At 35.8% G+C, this 27,563-nt stretch overlaps 1 protein-coding gene across 1 annotated transcript; it reads right to left on the reverse strand.

Moving 5' to 3' along the window:
• Nucleotides 1–420: 420 nt before the first annotated feature.
• plcd3a (phospholipase C, delta 3a) lies at nt 421–27,081 on the reverse strand. The gene is made up of 15 exons (XM_016527607.1): nt 26,585–27,081; nt 21,238–21,405; nt 12,609–12,837; nt 11,381–11,510; nt 11,039–11,264; nt 9,411–9,612; nt 7,687–7,831; nt 7,407–7,559; nt 5,913–6,065; nt 5,504–5,657; nt 4,236–4,352; nt 3,980–4,158; nt 3,710–3,845; nt 3,271–3,420; nt 421–1,251 (listed from the first exon to the last, which is right to left on the reverse strand). The coding sequence occupies exons 1-15, from the start codon at nt 26,670–26,672 to the stop codon at nt 1,121–1,123; spliced, it is 2,361 nt and encodes a 786-aa protein (XP_016383093.1). The 5' UTR covers nt 26,673–27,081; the 3' UTR covers nt 421–1,120.
• Nucleotides 27,082–27,563: the final 482 nt, after the last annotated feature.

The following is a 27,563-nucleotide window of genomic DNA, read 5'->3' on the forward strand; positions in this document are numbered from 1 at the left end:
AAATTAATTAATTACTGATTTTCTATTTCAATACAACTTAAAAAAATAATGTATTCTTGCTAAAATTTAAGCATGTATACACAAACTTACACATACAGTACTGTATAAACAAGTAAGACATTAAAATCTGTTTTCTGCTGTGAAACAAAAAATCTAACACATCTTTACAGAAGCAGCTCACATTACTATATAATATTATGTTAAATAGCCTAGTACAAAACACAGACATTTATGAGTTATTAATAACCACATGTTTTCATGATTCAACAAACTTTGTTAAATATTGTTAAACACAGTATTCATCATTAGTGGTAGCTGTTTACAAATATGTAATATTTATTATTTTTATTACATTAATTATATTAATATATATTATTATTTTTCAGAAGTATCTTATTACTCAGATTGCTTAACTACTGATAATTACTGATTTCTTATTACTTATATACTGCTAAAACGCTGTTGGTGTTTGAATCAATTAAAAAATACTGCAAAAAATAGTCATGACTCTTGCTATGCTTTAAGTATTCCTTCAAAATTATTTTTCTACACTTTCTTTACCTTGCTATCAGTGTTCAGCATATCACAACCACCAACAAAACGACAAGATTCAAACTATAAAAAAATGAAAGACAGTTAATTTCTGTCTACATGTACATATAATTCTTGTCCAGCATGTAAAGACTAGTTTAAGTTCAATTAAAATATAAAATTTTCATAAAATGTGTAACATTTCCTGATTTCAATGCTCACAGAGACTCAATAGAAATCGGTCTCAATGGAAACGGACTCTATAAACAACACTGACTTGTAACTTCTAACAATACTGACTTCATAACATCTTAAGCTTCAACCATAACACGGCTATAACACGTTAAGACGTTCTGCTCTGCAGACAACACCACAAAAGAACAATAAAAAAGCAAAATGCACTTTGAATGACAAAACTACACTGACTTTCTGCAGATTGTTGTGCACAGTGTTTGTGCTTGTATGTCCAATGCTTTTATATGTGGTCTCATTCTGAAGAGTCCCAGCACCTCAAGAGCCCGGCTCAGGGGCCTTTCCTTCAGTAAGGTACTTCCACAAATAAACATTTCCAGGAATCATGACAGAAGCCTCAGGCCTTGCCTATCCGCTCAGAAACGGTTTTAATAGGAACTCCTCGCCGTACCACCTTGACATGGATGAAGAGGGTGGCAGGAGACAGACTAGAGCCGTCAGCTTTTAGCAGGTGAACATGACGATAACCTGGAGGACAACACAAACACTTGAATAAATATATGTGAAAAATCTAGTTAAAACAAGTGTTCAACGTAATAGGTACCACATACGCCACCGATTATTATTATTCTTTTAAAGATGTCAGAACAATTAAAATTTCGTTTATATTTAGTTTTTCTTTGTCTCAGTGTTTTCCCATAAAACTTAAGTCAAAGTTTTATGAAAATCAGGATTAATTCAAATGCTATTCATGTCCTTCTTGAACTTCAGATCTAGGCATTTTTTAACCATTACGTGCTCTAGGCCCCTGACTGAGAAGCAGATTTCCATCTCATTGATGTCTCAGTGAACTGGAAACTATTCTTCCTCAGGAATGGTGCAAAATCCCTCTCCACACAGTTGGGTACTTGGATAACAACATTCCAAAAACTACTGAAGCTGTTTTGAAGGCAAAGGTTGATCTGACTCTTCAGTATGTCCTTTTTATGTCCTTGATAAATAATTCTTTGTTACAGTAGATATTTCAAGCATTGTGTTCTGACAACTTTATGTAATAGTTTATTTAAAAACATGAATTTATATTATTTACACTACCATTGAAAAGCTTGGGGTTGGTAAATTTTGTTATGTTTTTGAAAGAAGTCTCTTATGCTCATCAAGGTTGCAATTATTTGAGTAATATTGTGAATATTATTACAATTTAAAAGAATTGTTTTCTGCTTTAATATATTTTAAAATGTACTTTATTCCTGTGATGCAAAGCTGAATTTTCAGCATCATTACTCCAGCCTTCAGTGTCACATGATCCTTCAGAAATCATTCTGATATGCTGAATTGCTGCTCAAGTAACATTTCTTATTATTATCAATGTTGAAAACACTGTGACACAGTTTTTCTTGATTCTTTAATGAATAAAAAGAAAAAAAACAGCATTATTTGAAATAGAAATCTTTTGTAACATTATAAATGTATTTACAGTTATTGATTTTGATCAATTTAATGCATCCTAATTTCTTTACATAAAAATCTTACTGACCCCAAATTTTCTAACGGCAGTTAGTGTTGTAAAATTTAAAATACATACAGTACTTCCACCACAAATCATGTTTATGTTTAAATATAGTATATGTTTTATAAAAACATCATACGGTGTGAACTGAACACACACACACATGTTGGTACTGGTGGTTTGCGGGGACTCTCCATAGGCGCAATTTTTTTGATACTGTACAAACTGTATTTTCTGTCGCCCTACCCCAACCTTATAGCTAAACCTATCCCTCACACAAATCTTTGTGCATTTTTAGAAACCATTTAGTATGCTTTTTAAACCTTTTGAATTACGGGGACACAGGCAGTGTCCTCATAAACCATCTTCACATTGTAATGTTATACCAATGTCATTATACAAATTTGTGTCCTCATAAACCACCCAAACCAGTGCGCGCGCACACACACACACACACACACACACACTTCAATTCAATTCAAGTTTATTTGTATAGCGCTTTTCACGATACAAATCGTTGCAAAGCAACTTTACAGACAATTACGTTTCTACAATATTTACACACAGAAAAAAAGGGTTTAAAATGGTACCTTTTGGGGCACAACAGCCCATCCCCGGAGCAGCACCCCCAAAAGGACACACTTGCACCCCCTCCACCCCCAATAGGTACACATCAGTACCCCAGAGTAGTAATATGTACACTCTAAAAATGCTGGGTTAAATATAACCCAGCGCTGGGTTAAAAAGGGACAAACCCAGCTATTGGGTTGTTTTGACCCAGCGGTTGGGTTGTTTTGACCCAGCTTTTGGGTTCAAAACAACCCAACCGCTGGGTCAAAACAACCCAATAGCTGGGTTTGTCCCTTTTTAACCCAGCGCTGGGTTATATTTAACCCAGCATTTTTAAGAGTGTACCCTTAAGGTACTAATATGTACCTACTAGGGGCAAAAAAGGCACAAACATGTCACTCCAACGGACACAGACACACACACGCGCGCACACACACACACACACACACACACACATGCACACACACCTGTTCGTAGGCTGGTGAATGGGAGTGTGAACTGGCCAATGAAATCATTTTTGGATTTGTAGTCGTGATCTTCCACCATGAAACGCACCAAGGCCAGTTCAGGCACCTGCAGCTGAAAGCTCACAGTACAATCCCAGCGGGGGTTGAAACCTGCAGGGGGAGACAAACACACACACACACACACACACACATACTCAATATTCAATCCTGACAGGAACACCTCTCATTTTACTGCTAGAATGGTCGCCACACACAAAATAATTGCTCAAAACAACAAAATAAAAACAGATTAAACACTGTAATCAATATACAAACCATTAAAACATCACTAAAGTTTCTATCACACACACAATTTTAATGGATTGATATAGATTAACCAATCATACAACACAACATACCGGTAATACCTTTGGATAACTGAAAATATCAGTGGCCTCACCATTGTTGTCAATGCGCTGGGTTTTTGCACGAGCCTTATCGATGGAAACTCCATGGATCTCCACCCAGACTTGCGGGTCCACAATGGAGTTGGGATTGTCTGTGTTTATTTTAGGAAGTTGCTGGGCTGAGATCACCTGTGGGAGAAACAAAATGGCCCAGAAGTACAGTAAAAAAAAAAAGAGAGAGATTTATCACAATATTTACAGAGCACATGGGATCCTGAGCAATATTTCCTGTCAGCTGTAAGAGAAGAGGAGCCGTTACTAACCCGTATGGTAAGTTGTGTGGGTATATGTCCTGGTCCTCCACCTGTGTTCTCAGGGTCAAAGTTGGACTTTGGGTGACACAGGAAGTCAGGTTTAAGCACATATCCGCAGCGCCCATTGGGCAGAAAGCGACCCTGATTCAGGTCCATCTGCTCTCCTGGTGTCTGGAAGTTCAGAGCCACTGGAGAACAGAGAGAAAGAAGCGTTCAAGCATTGGCTGCTGTACTTGCAGACATGCAGCAATGTTCAGTTGCTCACCCATCTGGCAGCCTCCGTTCCACATGTCCTGGGGGTCGTAGTTGGAGGACTGTAACCTCTGGCCTGATGGGTAAACCCTGCTCAGCTGCCAACTGTTGTGTCGAACAAACAACTTCCCTACAGGGGACAAAAATATGCACATAAAACAAATGAACAGACACAGATACTCATGCAAGAAGAAATACATATTTATAAATATATTTTTAAACTAAATTTCTACAGCAGTTTTCAAAGTAGATCAGCACAACAAAATGCTACATTATTACTTTTATTTACAGTATATACAAATGGTTGTTTATATATTATTTGCTACCTAATTAAAATTCTCATTGGCTTCAAATAAATGCTGTTCTTTTGAACTTTCTATTCATCAAAGAATCCTGAAAAAAATGTATCAAGTTTTCCACAAAAAATAAATAAATAAATGCATTCCAAATGATCATATTATAATGATTTCTGAAAGATCTTGTGACACTGAAAACCGGAATAATGAAAATTTAGCTTTGCATCACAGGAATAAATAACATTTTAAAATAGATTAAAATACACAACAGTTGTTGTAAATTGTAATAATATTTCACCATATTACTGTTTTTACTGTATTTTTCATCAAATAATACAGTCATGGTGACCATTAGAGACTTAATAATAACAATAGTATAAATATTGCTTTGATTTACTAAATACATTATATCATTTGGTATGTATCAATGTGACTAGTTTTTTCTAGAACAGATAGCGTGACTGATCTTTGACTGTTTTTTTTTTTGGTTGTCACAGTTATTATTGTTTGTGTGGTAAATGTTAAGCTCTGAAAAGTGGTGACACGACCTAATTATGAAATGACATGAGTTTGATGTAAATTTGTCATTCCGCTGGCTGTCAGTGTTTGCTGGAAGAGCAGTGTCTTTGCTTTGGAAGTGATCTGATGATCTGCTCATTTATTATGAACCATCTGGCGGGGCCCCAGAGCAACAAGCCGGTCCAGATAAAAGCAGCAAACATGAAAAACAATACAGTTCACAGTAATATGTGAAATATAGACATACAATAGTGCATTGCTGGGAAGTCACGTGCCACATCTATTATCACAGACATCACAGTATTAATATAAAGTTAAACAGCTTGCTAAAAAATCTATCTATCTATCTATCTATCTATCTATCTATCATATTTGCAGTGGCTCTGTGGATCAGGCCAGTATATGATAAAGAATATGACGAGACTTGAGTGAAAATGCAGCTCAAGGTTTGTCCTGTTCATCTCACCTGAGTCTTTGATGAGTTTGAGTGCCTCATTCTCAGAGAAAGAGGACATCATGCTAGGAGGTCTTTGACCAGCTGTCTCGAAACCACTGAAATGCACACTCTGACAATACACCACCAGATCTGACAGCTCTGGGCTCAGTTTAGTGCTCATAGACTGGGGATGGAATTTATAAGCGTAAAAGTTAATGTACACACACAAGCAGATATTTTTAGTGAACATTTAGGCATTGTATGTATCATAAACACACACATATCATACAGTATATACTGTACTGTAGCTAATGCATTTAGCTGAGCTGTAATCATACTCATACACAGACAATCAAACCACACAATCTTCCAATAATTTACTAAATTGAGAACAGGATTTCATACCTTGGCCCAAAAAGCAATTAATATCTGGACTCACCCTCCCAGGATCCTTTTTGGATTCCTTTTTGTTCCCACCCCCTCCAGCCGCAGACTCTTCATCTGAGCTATATGAGAAGCTAGTCCAGCTGTCAGTCTTCCCCAGCAGACCACCTAACTTCTTCCCCTTCAGCAGGATCCGCCCCATCAACTCCTACAGTAAACAAGGCACATGTGAGAAATAGAAATGTTCACCAATACCAGGAACACTTTGTTCTGACTTGGAAAATGGTAGCTTTAAAACATTGTAAACAATTGTTTATTTCAGAGGCTGGACCAGGCCTTAAATAAGATGGAAAAATGGTGTCATGACAGAAAATGCAGAGAGTGAAAGAGAGGAAGTCATCATAAATATGAAAATGGAAGCAAGTGTGCTTGAGGCGGTATAAAAGTGTACACTACAGTACATGACTGTTGACTTAAATTCATTCCTAGTACTACATGATTGCACATTTCCCTTTTTTGTAGACAGCAAGGGTCAGATGTTTTTGCTGATAATCCTAAGAAAGTAAACAGGAAGTTTCCAAGAGCAAGAAAGGAAGGGTTAGCAACACCAAGATCTTGGGTTTGATTTGCACAGAATATATGGAGGTAACTTCGGACAGCGTCTGCCAAATTATATACACTACCTTTTAAAAGGGTTTTCTTTTTGAAAGAAAACAATACTTTTATTCAGTAAATATGCATTACTGTACATTTATGAAAAGTGACAGTAAAGACTTAAAAAAAAATCTATTTCAAATAAATGCTGTTCTTTTGAACTTTCTATTCACCAAAGAATCAACACTGAATCAACATTCACCAAAGAATCAACATTGAAAAAAACACTATATATACATATATATATATATACTGTATATATATAATAACAAATATTTAATGAGCATCAGCAGATTGGAATGATTTCTGAAGGATCATGTAAAAATTCAGCTTTACCATCACAGGAGTAAATTACATTTTAAAATATATTAAAATAGAAAACAGTTATTTTAAATTGTAATAATATTTCACAATATTACTGTTTTTACTGTATTTTTCATCAAATAAATGCACTTATTGAGCACAAGACAACGACCTCAAACTTTTGAACAGCAGTGTACATTTTGAGTGTAATTTGAATGTAAATGTAAGTGTGAGTAACAGCACTCTATAGTAATGTAAAACATGAAGTGATAAATAGTTACAGTAATTATTATATCTTACCACTATATTACGATTAACATAGAAATTCATTACATAATGTACGTAGTACATTACATAATACATACTGCTTATATAATATACAGTAGTAACATGTGAAACTATGCAATATGCAACACCAAATGCTTGAAACAGTAGTTTAGTTTAATTTAGTGAGTGGCGTCCAATTAGCATACTGAAAATAAGTATGGTTCTTTTTCTTTTTTTATTCCAGTTATGCCTAAAAATCTCTTAACTTCTGGAAATCTGATGAATTATTAAGTCAAGGAAGAGCAAAACTGGAAGTGTGTGTGACCTCAGGTGAAGGCAGCTCTTTGAGGGGCAGGTCATTGAGTGGCTTTCTCAGGAGCTTCTTTCCCAGAAAGGAGCGCAGGTGCTGAGCCATGACCGCCTGCTGCTCCACTGAGCAATGATTCTCCAGGGACAAGATCAGAGGATACGGAGATGTCTATGGAGAGAGAGACATGGTTGTTCAAGAGAATTGATTATTTAAGCGTCAATTATCAAACATGCTAACTCATATTGTGGCATTATACGATTTGTGGCATTATACGATTTGGTTCGTGCGTCTGCACCTTGAAGGCGTACTGAGCGATGGTTTCAATTACTTCTTTAAAGAGCACTTTGGAGGTGAGCGTGTGCCCATGGTAGATCATAGGCTCTCCTTTATCACCATCCCAGCAGTCCAGCTCAACACAGCGACACCCCTGATGCAGAGCTCTAAACACACACAAAACCCATGAGTTTAACCACAAACAAAGTATGTGTATGTGAATTAGCATTGTGTGTTGTATCTCATAACACAGTGGCTATGTCTTGTATAGCTGCCGCTGTTGATCAAATATTTCATGAGGTAAGGCCTGGATGGAATATGAGCCTTGCAGATTTCTGCAGAATTGAATTATCTGCCATACATAAAGTTCTACATACTGTATTCCTGATCCATTGTGTGTGCACTCAACAAACATATCAGGCTACTCTTAGCTCTGTTTTGCTAAATAAACCCATTCCACAAAATTCTGCAGATGATAAGAATGTTTTTCTACTCAAAATAACCCTATAAATTACCTTAATTGTTGGTTTACAAAAAATAAATATATAGTTTAGTCATGAAACTCTAGATGGCGCAGGCTGATGGGTTGTTAACGTAACTGATGATATTCAGAGAGTTAAACGACTTGGCACAAGCTGATTGGTTCATGCTGCATATGCAGCCAACGAGCTTACTGCCTTGCATTTATATGGCTGGTTAGCATTCACTAGAGATTCCTGCAGCAGCAGCACGCTTTCAGAGTTTCTCTGAAACCCTCCACCTTCTCCAACTCCACCTGTATAGATCTGCTACGGGGTTATTTTATATGCTATTTGTGCAGCAGCAGTACGTCTTAAATACTCACGGCACCGTATCGCCATATGCATTGGCAGTAGCAAGTTTCTGTACTTGCTTGCAGCAGCAGCAATAATCTACAACTACAGCAATAACCAACAGCAGCAGCAATTCAGCAGCAGCAGCAGCGTAGCAGATCTATTCCGCCAAGACCAAATACATTAACATTGTCATATCCATCACCATGCTAAAATCTTCTGAGAGAATGCATGATTAAAATTAAAATAAATTTAACCTAATGCGGGTAATTTATTTAGGCAATTAATATTTTGGATGTTACACTGGCAAAAAATCGCATTGTGGGATATCATGCAAACAGTTACATTACCATTCAATTCAAAGGTTTGGGGTTGGTAAGTTTTTTTTCAACATTGAATAATAATAAGAAATGTTTCTTGAGCACGAAATCAGCATATTAGAATGATTTCTGAAGGATCACGAGACACTGAACACTGGAGTAATGGCTACCACAGGAATAAATAACACTTTAAACATATATTTAAGTAGAAAAGTTTATTTTAAATTGTAATAATATTTCACAATATTACTGTTTTTACTGTGTTTGATCAAATAAATGCAGCCCTGAAGAGACTTCTTTACAAAAACAATTTAAAATCTGACTCCAAAATTTTAAATGGTAGAGTATGTTTCAATTAAAGTTAAAACTAATCTAATGAAAGTTTTAATTAAAAGTGTACTGTGACCTTGGGCATAATTCTTTCTCCCAGTGCAATAGTGTTGCAGAACACAAATAATGGTTACTAAATAAGCTAAGCTTAGTGAAGGCTGGAATGCAGACACAAGTAATCATTGGGATTTTACAGAACAAAGTATAAGTGTGTTTTGGTCTACTTGCACTAGCTCTGTGGTTCTGGAGGCAGATTATAAGATGCAGTTGGGTGGGTGTTGTACCTGATATAAGGCTCAGTGCTGCTGGCGCTGGTCACCTGGTCTTTGGTGAGGTATGTATTATGAGAAGAAGAGATGTAGTAGTGCGCCAGCGGTCTGCTCATGTCCTGATACACGTGAGCGTGATCCGGGTTAAGCACATCGTTGTCTTGCGAAAACATGTACATGGTGAAACCGTTCTGGGTCATGAAAAGATTCTTCCGGGCTGAGGGTCATAAAGAAAATATATCAGTCGAAACTTAACACTGTTAACCACAAGCTTCAGTAGAGCTGGTCAAGGAAATGTTTAACACAGACTTTTTCCTATTCTGTATTACTAACGTATTACTCTCAGCTCTATTAAGAGCAGAAAGGAATAACCAAGGTTTGTCAGTTATATGACACAATAACCAGTGACACACTACTGAGCTATGCACTCACACTAGTTTGTGGAAGTGGACGGGTGTGGTTTTTCAGTTTATTGTTGGACCTGCACTCCAGTTTTCAACAGGTAGGATATTTGACATCATTGGCTCACACAATGACAAACTGAAACCAGTTTTGAGTTGGCCTTTGTGCCATTTTTACTGAGAGTATAAACAGTAGAGTGCAGACAGGAAATTATGGGAGAACAGCAAGGGAAATGTGAGCTAGATCTGAACTGACACTGCCCACATGAGCGCCATGGGTCGACTGCTAGACAACAGCTCTGACAAATAGCTCCGTTTGTTGCAACTCTAACAGTTGTTGGTCGTTTCTCAAATTATAGTACAAGGTTAAAAAATTATTATTATTATTATTTTATTTTTTTTATTATGGCGGATCAGATTTGTACTTGCACTGCTGATAGTTTCATTCCATAAAAGATTTCATGGCCAATAAAATTAGGATTTATTAAAATTTATAAAAAATATTTCCAGCAGTGAAAATTATAGATTTAAAAGACTTTCATGTTTTATTATTTTTTTAAAAAGAAATTAATAATTTTATTTTGCAAGGTTACATTAAAACATCAAAAGTGACAGTAAAGACAGGAAGGATCATGTTACACTGAATACTGAACTAATGGCTGCTGAAAAATCAGCTTTATCATCACAAGAATAAATTACATTTTAAAATAGATTAAAATAGACAATAGTTGTTTTAAATTGTAATAATATTTCACAATATAACTGTTTTTACTGTATTTTTTGATTGAATAAATGCAGCCTTGGTGAGCACAGGTGAGAGACTTCTATCAAAACATTGCAAAAAATCTTACTGTCCTCTGTGGAAGAATTATTTAGATGCATATCATAATTAATTAGGTTTTAAAAGACTGCATATACATAAGAATATATATCTGATTCAGCACTGCATGAGAAATGAAAATAATGTTCAAGAAAAATAAGAGGACCTGAGGGTATGTGTATGTAGCATGAGTTTCTCTGTGTCTTGTTTATGCAAGTAAGAATATAAATATTGTGCATGTTGTTGAACAGCGAAGTGTCTACTCTCCTGGCTGTATACAGTACTCTGAAGAATTGAAGAAAAAGATTAATATTAAAGTTAAACAGCAGTATATGTATATATTTATAAATCCATGTATACGTATACATAAAATCCCAGTGTCCATAAACATTCAATAACAAATAATGTATGGTGCGGTGTACCCCAGTTGTTGAGCTCATAAGTGTGGATGAGAGTCTTCGCGTGGGCCAGTGATGCATCTTCGCCTTGGTCACTGAGAAAATCCCGCAGCTCCACGGTGGTGAGCACACATCCGTTACCGGAATAATGCCTGAACACTGCATCCAGCTCCGGCCTGCGCATCAGCTCACGACAGAACTCCTCAATCTCCACGTGATCCAGCCGCCCGTCACACGAGCGATCACACTTCTACACACAAGAGGAGGAATAAAAGAGAAAGAGATTGCTTGAGGCTTCATTTAAATGAAACGCTTTTAGTTTTTACAACAGCTGTTGCCACATGCACATTGATCTCTCACACAAACCTTAAAGAGGGTGCGTGCATACTGTTCGTTCAGGTCAATGTTGATCAGCTGTAGCAGATGTTTCACCTCATCGTAGCTCATCTTCCCATCCTGGTTCTGATCCGCACGTCTCAGATAGCCTCGAATCCAAGTGTGCACAGTTAGGGAAAATTAGACAAACCAATAATATGCATACACAACATGCTGCCAGCCATACAGTATGAAAAAATAAATCTCTCTGCTACCAAACCGCAGTCCAAAGGAACTCAACAAAGTATGAGACCAGGGTTGGGCCAAGCTTTTCATGTAACGTCAGGTTAGTGTGTTATTCAAGTATGTAATTAAATAAAAAGAGCATAATTATAATTAAAAATATAACATATTAAATTGAATATATTAATAAAATATATACAAATGTATGAATATATTATACAATATATAAAATATATTAAAATATAATAATTATTATAAATATTTTTTTAATACAATTTTTTTTTGCATATACACTGTAGATGAACTCTTCTAGCATTTGGTCTCAAAATTTTAGTTCTAGTACCTGATCAAAGGGTCTTATTACAGTTCCAGCCAACTTTATAAAAAATAAAAATAATAATAATTAAGAAACCCAAGAGTGTTTCCCAAACACTTCCCACTCTGCCATTGCGATGGGCTAGCAATAGCAATGTCTGATTCCGGGAAATCAACTGCATATTCTGCATATTAAGCTGAAAAAAGAAACTATTTTAACAAATAAAAACTAACACACTTTAACATTCAATTAAAATTAGAAGCTGCATGTAGTCGAAAATAAACAAAGCACCCAAAACAAAAATGTTAGAAATATGAGGATAACAAATGGGTTACAGGTTAAAAAAGAAAAGACAATAGAGTGAAAACCACACTGAAGGAAAGAGAAACAGGACAAAGTTATTTTTGAACAAGGACAGGTAGCATGATACGTTCTGTGGTTCACATGTGCGGTGGAGTGGCGTTCAGATATCTGTTCTAGATCTGCTCTATATTTAGTCAGCTCTCTCACTGAGTAATGCTGTGCAGTGATGGAGAGTGTATTTACATGTGCATTTATTGGCATATGGTGGCCAAGGAAGGCAAAACTTAAGCCTTCCGTTTACATATTTTAATTAAATGTGCATTAAATGCTGTAAATGCGCAGCAGACATGTGTCGACTTGCAGTTAGGAAAGACTGTTACTAGTGCTTTCTCTCTGCAGGTATGGCTTTAAGGATATTGGTCCAGCTTTTCTTTCTGGCTCATGTTGGAGACGCGGTCTTTGAGCGTGCGGAGGCCTCGAACCCAGCGCTCCGCTTCGTCCTGTGTGGAGCAGCACAGATCCAGGCTTTTCCTTCCTCCGCGGAAGACCACAGTGAAGCAGTGGGTCTCTGGAACCAGACCTGCCATTCGGCGCAGACACTCTGACTGACAGCCCTCCCGCACACACTCCACCTCTGTCACAGAGACTGACAGAAAGAAACCACACACACAAACAGGTGATTGGACCATTACTACTACTAATAATTTACATAGATTACATAATCTATTACTTAAAGGTGAATTGTGTAATCTATGTGCCACTAGTGACACCAAAAAGAACTGCAAAAAAAGAAATGAATCGTGTAATCTATGTGTCACTAGTGACACCAAAAAGAACTGCAAAAAAAGAAATGAATCAAGTTTCAAACACCAGTTTGGCCGCTCAAACAAAAAAAACTACAACATGAAGCTTTAAACAAATCCTAATATTAAAGTGTCTCCATTATATATGTCATCTTATGATTTAGTCATCATGACACATGGGTACACATGTCCAGCATTTGGCAACCTCTGGAACACTGAACAACCTGAATTAAAATATACAAAACTAAGACACACAAAAAAGAAAACATTACAAGAAAATGAAACAAACTAAAAACTGAAATTAAATTTTTGTGTACACAAAACAAAAATTGAACGAAATTAAAAAAAAGAACTAAAAGCACATCTTAGTTCTGTTATTCAAAGACATCAAAAGATCTAAATTAAACTACACTGACTGAATTAACACAAAACTAACACATATAAAAAACTAAAACTAAACAAACCAAAAGCAAGTCTTAGCTGAAAGAAAACGTCAAAAAACTCAAACTAAAATATATTCGTAAATATATTCAAATAAACAAAATTAAATAAAACCAAAAATAAACAAACTAAAAGCATCTTTTTGCTGTATCATTCCAAATAACACTTCAAAGGAACCAAACTAAACTAAGATAAGCTACCTGAATTAACAGAAAACAAGATATATTTAAACAAAACTAAAATTAAACAAACTAAAAGCTTGTATTAGCTACAAAAGCAAGTCTTAGCTGAAAGAAAACGTCAAAAACACTAAATTAAACTAAAATATATTCGTAAATATATTCAAATAAACAAAATTAAATAAAACCAAAAATAAACAAACTAAAAGCATATTTTTGCTGTATCATTCCAAATAACACTTCAAAGGAACTAAACTAAACTAAGATAAGCTACCTGAATTAACAGAAAACAAGATATATTTAAACAAAACTAAAATTAAACAAACTAAAAGCTTATTAGCTACATCATTTTAAAAAAGAAGTCTTCAAAACAACTAAATTAGACTAACTGAAATAACACAAAACTAAAAAAATGTATCTAAACAAATAATTTATTAAACAAACTAAAAGCAAGTCTTAGCTGAAGACTAAACTAAACATAATAATTTAAACAAAATGAAAATGAACCAAACTAAATGCTAAAGTCTGATGATAAACACGTAAATGAATGATAAACAAGTAAGGACGCTTAGAGGAAAAAAATAAAACTATTTAAAGTCATTATTGTCCATGTAAGGAGGAGGTCAAAGGTGTCTTCGCAATGTGTGACGATGGACATGTGTGTGAGGATTCATTTGGCTCTCGTAAAACATGACCAGTGCATATATTTATGTGTATTTTATTCACATATTTTTATTTCTATTATCTGTGTGTTGTTGTTGTTGTCTCTGTGTACTGAAAGCTTCTGTCACCAGAAAAAATTCCTTGTATGTGCAAACATACTTGGCAATAAAGCTTTCTTTCTTTCTTTCTTTGACCTGTGGAAACTCCTATGCTGCAAATAAACAAAGAGACATGCAGAGACACAAGGCAAGACAAACACATGCTCTTTTAAATGGCAAATACTCTCTGCCCACTTCCAAACACTGACAAATATGCATTCATAATTCTTGTGTATATGGAGAAGAAGGGTGTTAATTTTAACAGCGCGCGTGTGCTGAGACATGTGCAGTGAATGGGCATTTAATACGCAACTGGCATTCCTCATTAATGCCTGCTGCATAGATGCACAGGAGCTTGAACTCTCAAGAGATCCAGCCCTGCATTTGCCGCCCAATGAGGAGCTCCTGCCTACCAGCACAATGACACCTGCGTAAACTCATCTCCTACGCAGACCGGCATCATTTAGTGCAGGCTATCTGACACTGATGCCATAACCATGTGTCTTCTATCTTTATCTACCTTAATAAATAGCCAAAATAACAAAGGGATGAAGTGGTGTATGATGTAACGTTACATGCACAAACACTTATTCACATAATGCAAACACACACAGTCATTATTTGGACTATTCCTTCAAGTGTGTGGCAGTCCGTGAGTTGTGAGGAGCGTGCTGGGATAGGACAGGAGCAGCTGAGCATGCATTCCTGAAGCCAGTGTGACACAGCACAAGACAGAAACAGAGAAAGAGGCTGTCTCATCTGCTGCTCTCTGAGTTGAGCGGTACAAACAAAAGTGATTGGTTAATGAGCATTTTCAAGTGAGTTTCATGCTACTCTACCATTCATTAGTTTGGGGTTGATAAGATTGTCAATATTTTTGAAACTAGATTGAAAAGTTTGTAGACAAACTTTAAGTTGGCTTGAAAAAGCCTAGCTAGAAAGTTTGAAAAAAAGTTTTAAAAGCTTGCAGTCTGAAAGTTTGCAGTTTGAAGTAGTTTGAAAATTAAAATAGTTTTAAAGATTAATGTTTGAATGTTTTCAAGGCAATACAGTCTATCAGAAAAACAGATAGGTATAAAACATATTGCTAGGGTACCTGGGGTGGTTGCTAGGCTGTTTCTAGCATGACTAGCATTTTGCTAACATGTTTTTAGCATGATTTGCATGTTACTAGCCTGTTACTAGCACAATTAGCATGTTACTACCATGTTGCTAGCATTATTAGCATGTTTCTAACATGGTTAACATGTTGCTAGCATGATTAGCAAGTTACTAGCATGTTTCTAGCATGATTAACATGTTACTAGCGTGTTGTTAGCATAATTAGCAAGATACTAACATGTTTGTTAGCATGATTTGCATGTTACTAGCATGGTGTTAACATTTTGTTAGCATGATTAGCAAGTTACTAGCATGTTTCTAACATGATTAGCATGTTGTTAGCATTTTGTTAGCATGATTAGCATGTTACTAGCATGTTGTTAACATTATTAACACTTTACTAACATGTTGCTAGCATGATTCTACCATGATTAACATGTTACTAGCATGGTGTTAACATTTTGTAAGTATAATTAACAAGTTACTAGCATGTTTCTAACATGATTAACATGTTGTTAGCATTATTATCATGTTACTAGCATGGTGTTATCATTTTGTTAGCATGATTAGCAAATTACTAACATGTTTCATACATGATTAACATGTTACTAGCATGTTGTTAGCATGATTAGCAAGTTACTAGCATGTTGTTAACATGATTAGCATGTTACTACTATGATGTTAGCATGTTTCTAGCATGTTTAACAATTTGCTAGCATGTTTCTATCATGATTAGCAAGTTATTAGCATGTTGTTAACATGATTAACACGTTAATAGCATGTTGTTAGCATGATTAGCATTTTACTAGCATTATTCTAGCATGATTAGCATGTTACTAGCATGATGCTAGCATGTTTCTTACATGTTTAACAAAGTTGCTAGCATGTTTCTAACATGTTTAACAAAATGCTAGCATTTTGTTAGCATTTTTAGTAAGTTGCTAGCATGTTTCTAGCATGACTAGCATGTTACTAGCATGTTGTTAACATTTTGTTAACATGATTAGCAAGTTTACTAGCATGTTGCTAACATGATTCTAGCATGATTAGCATGGCATGCTACTAGCATGATTGGCATGTTACTGGCATGATGCTACCATGTTTCTAACATGTTTAACAAGTTGCTAGCATTTTAGTTAGCATGTTTATCAAGTTGCTGGCATGTTTCTAGCATACTAGCATGCTACTAGCATGTTGTTAACATTTTGTTAGCATGATTAGCAAGTTTACTAGCATGTTGCTTGCATGCGGAGGAGATACATTTTAAAAGTTGGTCTCAGAAGAAGAAAAAGAAGAAGAAGAAGAAGTTTAAATAGGATTTCAGTAAGTTGGCTTTTTCAAGCCAACTTAAGTCTCTTATACTCACCTACAAATACTGTATAAACAGTAATACTGTGTTGTATTATAACAATTTGAAAGAACTGTTTTCTATTTAAATATATTTTAAAATGTAATTTATTCCTGTGATGCAAAGCTGAATTTGCAGCATTCAATACTCTTCAGTCTTCAGTGTCACATGATCCTTCAGAAACCATTTTAATTTGCTGATTTGCTGCTCAAGATGGTAGTGGTATTGTGTATCATGTACTGTACAATGCTGGGAAATATAAACAGTAGTTTGAAAAATAATTATTTTATTTAGTTTTACTTACACAAAAACAATGCAAATCTCAGTTCGAGTGACAATTGTCACAATTATGTTCTTTTAGTTTCATCATCATTGACTTTTAGTTTGTTTTCTCTAGTTTCCTGGCTTCCTTTCTTCAGTTTTCCTGTCACTCTTTAGATGTCATGGAAATTCATTTAATCATCACAGGTGTTTCAGTAAGTTGGCTTTTTCAAGCCAACTTAAGTCTCTTATAGACCTTTTTCTTCGCTTCTCCATGGAGGGCACCATAGCGGCGAGTGACTTCCTGTAGGATGCTTGAACTTCCGTTTAGTAATTGTCATAAGTTAGCGGTAATGGTGAATCGTGGAGGCTCTGGGAAATTTTGTGCTGTTAAAGGCTGTCACAACAGCTACAGAAAGCTCAAAATGTTTCTTGATCAAGAGTGTTATGAACACAAGCCAACAATAAGAGCAGAATGTAAATGCCCAAGACCTTTTAAATTGTAATTTATTCCTGTGATGCAAAGCTGAATTTGCAGCATTCAATACTCTTCAGTCTTCAGTGTCACATGATCCTTCAGAAACCATTTTAATTTGCTGATTTGCTGCTCAAGATGGTAGTGGTAGTGTGTATCATGTACTGTACAATGCTGGGAAATATAAACAGTAGTTTGAAAAATAATTATTTTATTTAGTTTTACTTACACAAAAACAATGCAAATCTCAGTTCGAGTGACAATTGTCACAATTATGTTCTTTTAGTTTCATCATCATTGACTTTTAGTTTGTTTTCTCTAGTTTCCTGGCTTCCTTTCTTCAGTTTTCCTGTCACTCTTTAGATGTCATGGAAATTCATTTAATCATCACAGGTGTTATTGATTAGTTCCCTAATATGCCTTGTATTTATGTTGCTCTGTCTCACTCTTGATTTGTCTGGTATTGTTTGTGTATACACAACTGTCTCGCATGTGGCTGATCATCTGAGTTATTTATAAAACTTTGTATTGCTTTATATTCATCTTCCTTGGACATTACGTGACAGAATACCAGACCACATAATGGAATATGCTGCGAAATTAGCTGCTGTGGCTCAAATGAGCCCACAATTTATTGTATTATTTCGAAGGCTTTTGTCGTCTCGCTGTCAACACTCCATTTGATGACGAAACTCTGAAATTGCTGCTCTGGACTGGGGTGAATTACCATTATCCCATAGACCCATCTGCCAGGGCCGACCGTGACTGAAGGGCCAGCACGAGAAGAAGCGACTGAGCCTGCCATCGCCCTGGAGCCTGAGCTGATTGACGCGTCTGACCAGGAGTGTGAGTCGGCAACACTGCACGTGCCTGAGGGAATATTAGGTGAGTATGAGGGGATGGAAAGAATGTTCAAAACAGCATATATTATATAATATCCATTTCTGATGTTGCCAATAATTAGAGATGCACCGAAATTTCGGCTGCCGAAAATTAGTTCACCGCTCAGGTTTCACTTTGACGTGGTGTGACGCTCTGCGTATTATCCCGCTCTATGCGTGTGTCATATAAATTGGTCTCTTCATTAGAAATTAGCCTACTGATTGCCACCATTGATGGACAATTTTTAATAATATTAAAAATATCTGTATGACATTATATTCTGCAGTTCTTCCCTGTTGTACCGAATATCTATACTTTTCAAATTATCACATCGAAGTTAGAATTTCAAATATTGTGACAAAATTAATTTTGTAGGGTGCCACAATTTTGTTAAAATTTCCAAAGGGTGCCGCGACTAAAAAAAGGTTGGGAAACACTGGTCTAGGGTGTATCAAGATACATCTATGTATACATTACAAAAACAACATTTTGCAGGGAGTCAAAAGAAACAAAGAACAAATGTGTTCCAATTAAAATTAAAACACTAATTATTACATAATGATATAACAAAAGATTACTAACATGTGATTGTGCATGTGTGAGACAGCACAAATTATTAATGTTAAATATTAAAGTGTTTATTACATTTGAAATATGGATATTTTGACGCATGCATTCACTACAGGAGGCCTTTATTCACCCCCGGAGCCGTGTGAAACACGTTTTATTATGAATGCGCGTGCTTTATTTGACGACTTGTGGACTGTTCAACTGCAACACCCGCTGACTGCAATGATAGAGCTTGGAATAGCCAGGACAATTTTTAATATAACTCCGACTGGATTCGTCTGAAAGAAGAAAGTCATATACACCTAGGATGCTTCGAGGGTAAGTAAAACAGTCTAATTTTCATTTTTGGGTGAACTAACCCTTTAATAATCACAGTTTATAAATGGATATATTTCTAGTTTAATTTCCTGGCTTTGTTTGATCTTGTGAAACAAGCCAAACAAAAGAAGGAAATTAAACTGGAGAGAAACTGAGGGTCTGAGCTAGTAGGCCTATATAGAGACACAAACACACAACCATGCGTGTATTAATGAGTTCAGACATATGCAAACAAAACTTTATGGGTTTTCTGTTTGCTGTTGCATTGATTGGAAAGTCCCGTCCCTCAACAAAAACCTGCCAAGCAATATATCACAAATGGTCAAAGGTGAGTGGTTTACTATGGAAAAAAGCATGATACTGGATCCCCATTGTACCGTTCTATTCAACCAAAAAAAAAAGCACAATTCTGGCATAATTTAGTCATTCTAAATAATAAAAATTATAATATTTCAATCTAAATAAAACAAACCATATACTGACCTCTACTGCAATTTTATAATGTATATCCAATGATTTACCTGTCTACCAAAAGAATGTGATGTCTTTGAATTATCTTGAATATCGATGTGATTAATTTAAATAACCAGAATATCATGTAATTAATTCATAATTTCAATCAAATAACAGCTCTAATGATAACATAAACTAAAATGGTTAAAATGCAGTCTCACAAAAAAGAGCGAGGCTCATACATAATATATTGTGATGGCACCTGTAATGACTCATCATTGCGTAAGCTTTCTTCATCATAACTAGTGCAGGATTCAGATGTTTCTATAACATCAAAAGAAAATCTTTCCCTTGTTTCACCTGTGATCAATTGGGTCACTGCTTCAGTTCAACACAGTAAGCCAAATCCATCTGTCCTGTTAAATTCAGTGGCATTCATTTACTAAAAATTGAACATCATAAGATTTAATACCTGCTGGGTCCTTTGGGATGAGGTTAACAAAAGGCATTTAAAAATAGAGATAGCAGACAAAATATTAATAACGTCTTGCTTTGACTTAAAGCCAAGAATGAGGTCAGAGAAAGTGAAGTAAGAAGTGGTAATGGCATCACTGGCACCCATGTCAACATAAAGTCATTTCTAAATAATCTAACTCTCTCTGTTTAGTAAGAAAAAAACAAATACACTAATGTTCAAAAGTTTGGGGTCTGTAAGATTTTTTAATGTTTTTTAAAGATGTCTCTTATGCTCACCAATGCTGATCAAACATACAGTAAAATTGTGAAATATTATTAAAATATAAAATTTTAATAGGCTATATTTTAAAATGTAATTTATTCCTGTGGTGGCAAAACTACATCATTAGGCCTACTCCAGTCTTCAGTGTCACATGATCATTCAGAAATCATTCTAATATGCTGATTTGCTGCTCAAGAAACATTTCTTATTATTATCAAAGTTAAAAACAATTGTGTCAGTGCTTCTGGTTGATGTTCTAGGATTAGTTTCTTCTTCCCAAATCCAAACTAACAGTAGTGAAATGGGAAAAGCGGACTAGATTAGCGGGGGGAATCTGAATTTTTTAAAACATTATACAATATATACCACCCTGTCAGCACGAAAATAGCCAATGTCAGCACAAAAAACTAATTAATTAGACAAAGTCTTGTGATGAATGCTCTCTTTACCTAATTTTATACCAACTATACAAAACTGTGTTTGTGTGTGATTCATATGAAACAGAAAATAATCCATTGTAGAGCTGTGGGGTGGTAAACTCAAAATGTAGAAACAAAATATCTTGCTAGAAAGGCCTCAGGAGCTAAGCTGAGAGCGCTTGCTGAACTGATTCTTGCTCATCATGCCACATAATTTCTGAACTCACAAATATTGTGCTGAAAGCTGAATTTGGATTTGTTTTTGGATGTAGTTCAGTCACAAAAAATATACTCACAGGTCTGCTGTCTTTTGCCTTTGCGGGAGGTTTTGCTGGACTCACACCACACTGTCACACAGTCCTCCAGAAGCTTCAGGCTCCTGTCCTTCCGCCAACGCTGAGATCGAACCTTCATCATCTTTGACCCCTGAAGCATCAGGCGCACATCTCCATCGTCCAACACACCTATGAGACACACACACACACACACACACATAATTTTAAAATAAGAGCGCCTCCTGTTCTTTCTAAATGTGTCCCATTCTGCCCAACACACCTGCTGCATGCTGTAAATCTGATTCTGAAGTGTCAAGTCTCTAAAAGTTACACATACTAAAATTCACTCATAATGTGCCGTCAGGTTGTTCTCATATTCACAAGGTTATATGTGCCAGAGACTAACACTTCCCGGAGTCACACACCGTTTTGATATTTCATCCAAAACATGGACCAAAATCAACCCATTGCTCAAACATCTTCCAAAATAAATATATATGTGCACACTCACACATACTCGAGACGTGAGAGCACTGGGAGGTCAGAAGCTACAGTCACAAACATGAGGGATGACGTCATGCCACGGTGATGTAAGACACTAATAATCTAAATGTGTCCCATTCTGCCCAACACACCTGCCGCATGCTGTAAATCTGATTCTGAAGTGTCAAGTCTCTAAAAGTTACACATACTAAAATTCACTCATATGTGCCGTCAGGTTGTTCTCATATTCACAAGGTTATATGTGCCAGAGACTAACACTTCCCGGAGTCACACACCGTTTTGATATTTCATCCAAAACATGGACCAAAATCAACCCATTGCTCAAACATCTTCCAAAATAAATATATATGTGCACACTCACACATACTCGAGACGTGAGAGCACTGGGAGGTCAGAAGCTACAGTCACAAACATGAGGGATGACGTCATGCCACGGTGATGTAAGACACTAATAATTGAGGGCCAGCGTCAGCAGCAATGACTGCACGTATTACAGGATATCAGATGACAGTAATGGGGAAATTATTTCTAGATTGTTTTTTGTCATGTTTTCTTTCTTAATAATCAACATATGTTTGTTTTCCAGATTAAAGTGACTTGCTCTCCTTCACAGGCTTGTGCAAGCTTGGAAAAAGACTATTCACTAAGAACAAAGATTGCAAAATTGCACACTTTGAGCTCTTTATAGACTTTTCAAAGCTAAGTTAAGCCTGGCTGTGCAGAGCGGTGCAGTGTTACAATAGGCTGAGCTGAAAAAAAAAAGAGAAAAAAAAACAGGATGAGGGAGGAATTCAGTAAGAATGAACTGTGCCGTTGATTTTAGCGGCAATTTAGTGCCGTATGTGTTAGTGCCAATTCATGCAAATCAAGGTAAAATCTGAAGTTAGCAAGATAACAGCTTAGCCTGCTAACTCAGTATAGTGTAAAGTGGTTGAGAAAAGCTCTTTTGATTAGCTAGAACAAGATGGATTATTACCGCCATGAACAATAGAATGCACACAAATATATGCTAACATTCAAAGGCTTGGTATATATTTGTAATAACAGTATGTTTTAAGTCTCTTTTGCTCACTAAGGCTGAATTTATTTGATTAAAAATACAGTAAAACAATTTATAATGACTATTCAAAATAATTTTAAATGCAGTTTGAGTGCATTTGAGTGATGTAAAGTCTTAAATGTCACATGATCCTTCAGAAATCATTCTGATTAGCTGCTCAAGAAACATTTCAAATTATTATCAATGTTGAAAACAGTTGTGCTGTTTAATGTGTTTGTGTTTTTTTTTCAGTATTCCTTTGATGGACATGAAATTCAAAAGAACAGCAATTATAAATGTCTTTACTGTTACTTTTAATCTATTTGATGTGTCCTTACTGAATAAAAGTATTAATTTATTTTCAAATAAAAACCTTACTGACCCCAAACTTTTGAACGGTAGTGTTCATGTCTTTTTAATTTAAATATTTGTTTATTCAAATCATAAATATTCAGCATTAATTATGCCAGGCAAATAGCATTAAGTTGTATGAATAAGCCACAATCGATAAGCCATGTTAAGCCATGATTTAATTTAAATAAAGTGCAGCGCTATTTTAGTGCATTTAGCACCTGATTTAACTATATTGCAGACAATGAATAAGAAGTTTTTGCACCGAAATACTGTGCAAATGTGGTGTAACCGTTTAGTGAATTCATCCCGATTCTCTGCCAGAGCTTTAATTGGACTCAAAAAGACCTGAAGAAAGACAGAGGTCATGCTCACAGTGAAATAGCTGCTCTGCATTCTTTCACAGCATGGAGATTTGCCCTAGTCAACACTACTTCAAACCCTCTTCTCTTCATCAGCCCTCTGAAATGTCATAAAACATTGCTTGCTTGCTTTTTAAATACTTTTCGTGTTACTGCAGAGTAAAATACATTACAGAGAAAAAGTGCAGTGACAGTAATTGGCCTAGAAGTAAATAATATATATATATATAAAAAGTTGCAATCAACAAAAGAGTGAGAGGCAATGCAAACTCCCTCAACTGTTCCTGCTGAACAGCCAAGAGTGTTTGCAGCAAAGAGACCCTCACCACAGCAACCAGAATGTAAAGACCACGATAAAGTGTCTCTGACAAGTGTGTGTGTATAAGTGAAAGACACACAGAGGTCAGGGGGAAATGCTGATGGATGGAAGGAGGGAGAGAGAGAGTTTTTGCTATTTTGCCAGAGTACAGAGACAAAGCTACTGGAAACATGGCAATGAAATGCCACCACAAACTAAACTAAACTAAACTAAACTAAACTAAACCATGCATAATGAAGAAGAGTTTGAGAAACATATGATTTGAGGTAAAAAGAAAAACAGTATTTTTGTTATTGTTGTTACTGTTAATGAAAACTATTAAAAATTGTCGTTGTTAATTCAATTAATCTCAAATAAAATATAAATATTAGATGAAAAATTAAAACTGAGACAAAATAAGACTTTATGTACTAAGAATTTCACTCACTTAGCAACATAAGCAAAACATTTCTGAGTGCTCTTTTAAGGGAACCTGAAATTACTGGAACCAAGCTGAAAAACGGTTCATGGCTATGAGGTCACAAACATAAATCTCCTATCAGAAATAAAGAGCCTCTGAACGTTTCTGACTGAAGAACTTGGCACGTTTTGTTCTGTGAAAATGTCACAAATATGGCTGTTATAAACTTCAGTATTAAACATCTAGTGCAGCGCAAACTAAATGTAACAGCAGCTTGCAACACATAAGTGTAGTCACTTATTTCATATGCAAACAGGTTAGCCATGTCATAATAGAGGTCACTTACTTAGAAATCATAATGATACAGTAGTAAAAAAAGGACATTTATTTTACGGGTAAGTGAGAGGGAGGAAACTGGTCATGCAAAATGAAAATTACCACTTCGGGTTGTTTTCAGTTAAAGAAACCTAAATTAACTACTGCTCTAAAGTTCGGGGTCAGCAAGATGTTTTTTATTTTTTAGAAATTAATACTTTTACTCAGCAACTTTATATTCATCAAAGAATGCCGAACTATATATTCATCAAAGAAAAATCTATCACTGTTTCCACAAGAATATTAAGAAGCACAACTGTTTTAAGCATTGATAAATAACAAGAAATGTTTCTGGAGCAGCAATCAGCATATTAGAATGATTTCTGAAGGATCATGTGACACTGAAGACTGGAGTAATGATGCTGAAAATTCAGCTTTACCATCACAGGAATGAATAACATTTTAAAACATATTAAAACAGCTACTTTAAATTGTAATTATATTTCACAGTATAACTATTTTTACTGTATTTTGGTCAAATATATGTAGCCTTGGTGAAAATATAAGACTTCTTTCAAAAACATGAGCAAAACATTTTTGAACAGTAGTGTAAACTTGAAAAAATAAGATTTTAAAACATGCATTATATGGTCCCTTAAATGTAATTGTTGGTGAAGAGATGACTTTACTTTACTGCACGCAACATTTAGACTACTAGAGTTACCTATAGTTCACCTGAGGTGCATCTATATTTAGAATAAATGGAACCATGGAACAAGACTTGATAAAAATAATTAATTCTGCATAGGTTGCTATGGAAAATCATACAGATGAGCACAACATTAAATAGAGTTTATTAAACTAAAGCAGGGTTATCACCCACTTGCAACAGTTTAAGCTAAACTCTTTCTCATGTATCAGCAGTCACGGTGCTGTAGTTATGGGAAAAAGCCAGGGAATGCAGACGAATCCTCAGAGAATCTTGTACTCAATATAGCGACAACATTCAACTCATTCATGATCAAATGCAGAAGAAACCCAGCTAAAACAGGCAGAGGTGTGGTAAACATCTGCCGAGGTCAATAAAAGCACTGCAATAACAGTGACATAAATGACATAAATACGCCTTAGTTACTTTTCTTGGAAATCAGCCATTGTTCATGAAGAATTCTGCATATTATTCCTTGCGTAATTGCTGTACTACAATAAAGGCATTCCTGGATTACATGATATATCAGTCATGTAATGACATCCGTTTTACATATTTTCAAATATTTTTATCTCTTACGTGCGGTTTCTTTCAAAAGCATGAAGCGTAAACTAGCACAGTTATTTTGGTTTGGTTTGAGAGCTAGGCTGATATCAACATAATATGTTAGTTTCAGACATCAGCTTGCTGCATAATAAGATATCACATGATTGCAAAATAAATGTCGATATTACAAGAAAAACATGTAGAATGGTTTTTATGCGGACAGCATAAGCAAGGGCCATAGGTGTAGGTGGTGGTGATCTCAGCTGGAGTCAGTCATGCTGCTGAAGGGTGGAGATGAGAGGTAAACATGAGTGGGAAAATCATAATTGTGCGAGAACAGTCAGTGGTTATGAGTGTGGAAGTGGTTACTTGAGGGTTATGCTGATCACGAAAAAATAATACAGTGGGTACGGAAAGTATTCAGACCCCCTTAAATTCGTGACAGGTACAAATGCAATAAATAATGTGCATTAGCGTTTTCTTTATCAAAAGCAGGTTAAAAATGACGCCTAAACAATAAAGGAATAATAGAACACAGAAAATGTCATGAGTTCACACTAGATGTCATGTCTCACAACACTCATATGTCACGCAAAATGAGCATTTGTCAAAGAGTAAAGGTCTTTTATTGATTTAGTGTTGAATGAGTGAATCTGCTCACTTGACTCTTTTCACAACATGAGCTTCAAGAGTTGAAAACAAGTTAGTGGCTGAGATTAAGTTTACTTTCTGTGAAACTAAAGAAAGCATGCATACTTAAAGTAACAATCAGGACGTATTAGCCTTTTTTTTTTTGTCCTAATGTAGCCTATTGTGGTCTCACCAAGCCTCCGAAGCGGATCGTGGGTTTTCGACTCGTACGCTGTAGGTTCAGGCTGAACTGTCTCTGGTTTATTTTTCCTCCCCAGCATGTTGAATATCCCTTCGGCTCCAGGCAGGCAGTACTCCTTATAACCGTCTTGAGGTAAATGTGAATAATCAATAGACAAAAAGTCCAGAAGTACACGTTTAAATGTCGATCTCGCTCAGTGCATGTGAATCACAGCGCTGCTGCTGCTGCTGCTGCTCTGACGGCTGTCGAAACACTTGACGCTTCTAAAAACGCAGCGCGTAACTCGAGTCCGGCGAGGAGCGGTAAGTATTCCGCTGATGAACACGAGTCATTCACTCACTCTGCATGACACATTTACTGTTACAGCCTCTGCTTCATGCCAAACTATCTGAATTGAGAAGTCGATTGTGTAATTGGTTTGCTACTTTTATTTTTGGCCTATATATTTTTGCTTATGTACAGGCGTCACAAAAATAGACTTTGGAGATAAACTGTTGCAAACAAAGAAATGAAGTTGTCTGAATGCAGAACATGAATTTTTCCCTGGACTCCACCTACTGGGGTTATTAGTAGTAGCAAATGATTAAAAACATGATTTGAGCTGCGAGTGAGATTTACCGACAGCTCACACTTCACTGTATTATGCTGCCATCTGTTGCCATACTAATGAAATGACGTGAAATAAAATGAATTAAAATGATAAAAATAAATTTTGGAACATTGGAAGAAAATGTAACCCTATGGGAAAGTGAGAAAGTAAGAAAACATCCGAGTTTTACAATGAACTCACATCTCTTCACACGTGAGTGCAAACCTTACCTTCTGTTGACATGCAAATGAGATTTAAAAAAATATATTAATCTATTTATTGATAAACATACTATGAAAACAGCAGTAGTCTTTTTGGCATTGGTATATATAATACACACACACACACACACACACACAGCAGTAGTCTTTTTGGTATTGG

Source organism: Sinocyclocheilus rhinocerous, unplaced genomic scaffold (assembly GCF_001515625.1).
Source record: "Sinocyclocheilus rhinocerous isolate Xijiao unplaced genomic scaffold, SAMN03320098_v1.1 scaffold273, whole genome shotgun sequence".
Lineage (NCBI taxonomy): Eukaryota > Metazoa > Chordata > Actinopteri > Cypriniformes > Cyprinidae > Sinocyclocheilus > Sinocyclocheilus rhinocerous.

Coding starts and splice junctions, on each gene's coding strand:
- plcd3a (XM_016527607.1), bottom strand. CDS start 26,672: ATGCTGGGGAGGAAAAATAAACCAGAGACAGTTCAGCCTGAACCTACA. Junction 12,838..21,237: donor AGGCAAAAGACAGCAGACCT/GTGAGTATATTT, acceptor TCTTTCTGTCAG/TCTCTGTGACAGAGGTGGAG. Junction 1,252..3,270: donor ATTCACCAGCCTACGAACAG/GTGTGTGTGCAT, acceptor GTTGTCCTCCAG/GTTATCGTCATGTTCACCTG.